The sequence below is a fragment of the Arachis duranensis genome, chromosome 10 (assembly GCF_000817695.3).
Source record: "Arachis duranensis cultivar V14167 chromosome 10, aradu.V14167.gnm2.J7QH, whole genome shotgun sequence".
Classification (NCBI taxonomy): Eukaryota; Viridiplantae; Streptophyta; class Magnoliopsida; order Fabales; family Fabaceae; genus Arachis; species Arachis duranensis.
In genome coordinates this window covers 7,675,009-7,677,654 of record NC_029781.3, presented here as the reverse complement: position 1 = coordinate 7,677,654, position 2,646 = coordinate 7,675,009, and the positions used below count along the sequence as shown (strand labels likewise).

Here is a 2,646-nt window from a genome sequence, read left to right as displayed (position 1 = left end):
TTTAATCTTCACTATTTGTTTGAAAGACGATTTTCACTTTACAATCTAAAAATCTCTAAATATTTTCTAACCATCCAAATTATTAATTTAAGCGGTCTATATTACTAGTTTACCTGACTCTTGTAATCAATCGCTACAGATGTATTAGAGATTATTTAAACCAGTAATGTAAACCACTTGAATATTTAAAAACTCATTAAACAATTTTGAATAACATAGTCTTTCTTACTCATATAGAGATCTCAAGTTCAAATCACATTCTTAACTTAAAAAAAAACAAAATTTACCAAATTGATAATATAGTTTAAAGATTAATAATCAGAAATTTAAGTTAAAGAAAGAAGTGGTTAATGAGGAGAGACATAAGATGAAAAAAGAAATCTATTAAACTTAGCTATAACCTGTTCATCTAGCATTTTTTTAAATTGGTATAATTTGTTCGTTTAATATTTTTCGGAGTTTAATATTAAAATATATAATACATATTAAAAATAAATTAAATCTTCTTTTACGTGCATAGTATTTTTTTATTACCAAATATTACCTAAGAAAACAGAAATAAGGACTATGTTTAATTAAAGAAGGAAGGCAAAAGAAATACCCCTGTGAATAATCGAAAACAAAAGTGATCCCCATCATCTTTGTTTCTTCCTTTTTCTGGAGCAAGAAAACAAAGTAGCCCATCGGCGTAATAAATTTCAGCTAATACTCCAACGCGATTATTTATTTTTCCTTTTTCTTATTCTATTTCTTTTCATCCAGATCCAGAGAGGCTTCCGTTACCGTTACATTCCCCGTCAATGTGTAGCTCCAAAATCCCCCAAAAAAATTCCTAACTATCCACCACTGCCACTTCACCGCCATCTTCACCGTCGTCATCGTCGATCCACCTCTCAACAGGAGCACACTCCACTTTATGCCGACTCTTCCAGTCAAGTGCTTGGCAAGCGCGTGAGCAATAATTAACCACTCCACAAACCGAACATCTCCGAAACTCTCTCTTCCTCGTTTCAGGCCTTCCACAACCCAAATGTGAACACAGCCTCCGACTCGGCCCGGCCGAACCACCCCGGTTCGAAAACCACTCAATCATGAACCGGTTCGCAAGGTGTGGCTCCTGAGCGGGGACGTTACAGCCGTAATCACTTAGCAACGGACACCCTGCAGCATACTGGACCCTTGGATTTAGGTTCGGGTTCTGGTTCGGCATAACGCCCCACGTGATAGTAGTGCGCGCGTGGAGGCTGTTGCAAACGGACACCAGCTCACGCGCGTTGGCTTGAACGAGAAACCGTCGCCCTTCCATAACGTTTCGCTTAACTCCGTAACCGTCTTGCAAGCAATGACCCAACTCGCGCAGCGCGTCGACGTGGCCGAGGAATGCGGCGCGTGCGCAAAGAGCCACACCGCCCCTTAGGTCCTTGTCGTCCTTCGAGGCTCCGCTCCCATTGAACTGTATAACGGCCAGAGAGTAAAGTGCCGGCGCGTGACACCTCATCGCCGCCTTCGATATAAGCGACCTTCCACTCTCACGGTTTCCTAAACAGTAGAACCGAATCTGCATAAAAGAAAAAGTTTTGTAAATAATATAATTAAGTAAGCGAAAAATATTTATGGTGTGTTTGGTTCCAAGTTTTTTTGAAGTTACCATTCCAAGAGTGTAGCATGCTTCGATGTTTCCGGCATCAGCGCAACGTTTGAGGAAGCGGTGAGAAGATTCTGACCAGTTTCTGGCTTTGACTGAGAATGTTTTTTGGGATGCTTTTGATAGAACCACTGAGTGAAGACCCAACCTGTTCAGCCTTTTACACCTGTATTTCCCCAGAAAAAGGTTTTTAATTAAGAGTGAAAAAAAAAGATAATAAAATAGACTCAAAAAGGAAAAAGAAATAAAATAGCAAGATTTCTGGAACATACGTCAAAAGAACACGGATGAAATCGGAAGGAGAATTGGAGGACGAACTAAGTTTCGCGAGGATTGAGAGGAGAATGTCATCCGGCAAGGTCTCCAAGAGTTCGGAGCCTCCGACTGTTGTTGTTGTTGTGTCGGAAGAGGAAGATGATAATAATGATAATGTCTTGTGCCTTTTACGGCTAACGAATTGTTGTTGCGAAGAAGGCATTTTGTTGTTTCTGTTTCTATTGGGGAGTGGTGTGAGTGTGTTGAAAGAGGACCTTTCTGAAAGAGCTTTGTTGGAACACATGGTGGATAAGGGTAGAAGTGGAGGATAAGAGAGGCCTCCTCTTCTGGTTCTCATAATATGTCTCTATTACTTCTTGGGTCTATTTATTTGTGCGTATGTGCCGTAGAGTAGTCCAAGCTTCTCCCTTTGTAAGTAATAAATAAAGAAGAGTGAAAGCAAAGGGAGGACTTCGGTTTGAGGAGTTATAGACGAGAGAGAAAGAGAAATGAATTCAATAGGAGTACCGCACCCCAATGCTGCTCATGACAACAACACTAGAGCCAGTGCAATAAAAGATGAAAATTCAGGTACATTGTTTTTAAGTCAATTTAATGATTTAAAAATTAAATAATTTGATATATTTAAATAAATTATTTAATAATTTTTAAATATTAATTTTATAAAAAAACAAAAATAACTATATGTAAATATTAGCCGCATTTCTAAGAAATATTTTTGTCTG

The 2,646-nt window shown here is 38.7% G+C and overlaps 1 protein-coding gene across 1 annotated transcript; it reads right to left on the bottom strand.

The window, feature by feature from the left end:
- Positions 1-540: 540 nt before the first annotated feature.
- On the bottom strand, positions 541-2,424 carry LOC107468872 (F-box protein At1g67340). The gene is made up of 3 exons (XM_016088252.3): positions 1,918-2,424; positions 1,649-1,811; positions 541-1,558 (listed from the first exon to the last, which is right to left on the bottom strand). Exons 1-3 carry the CDS (start codon positions 2,256-2,258, stop codon positions 833-835), a joined length of 1,230 nt encoding a protein of 409 aa, XP_015943738.1. The 5' UTR covers positions 2,259-2,424; the 3' UTR covers positions 541-832.
- Between the last annotated feature and the right edge of the window lie 222 nt (positions 2,425-2,646).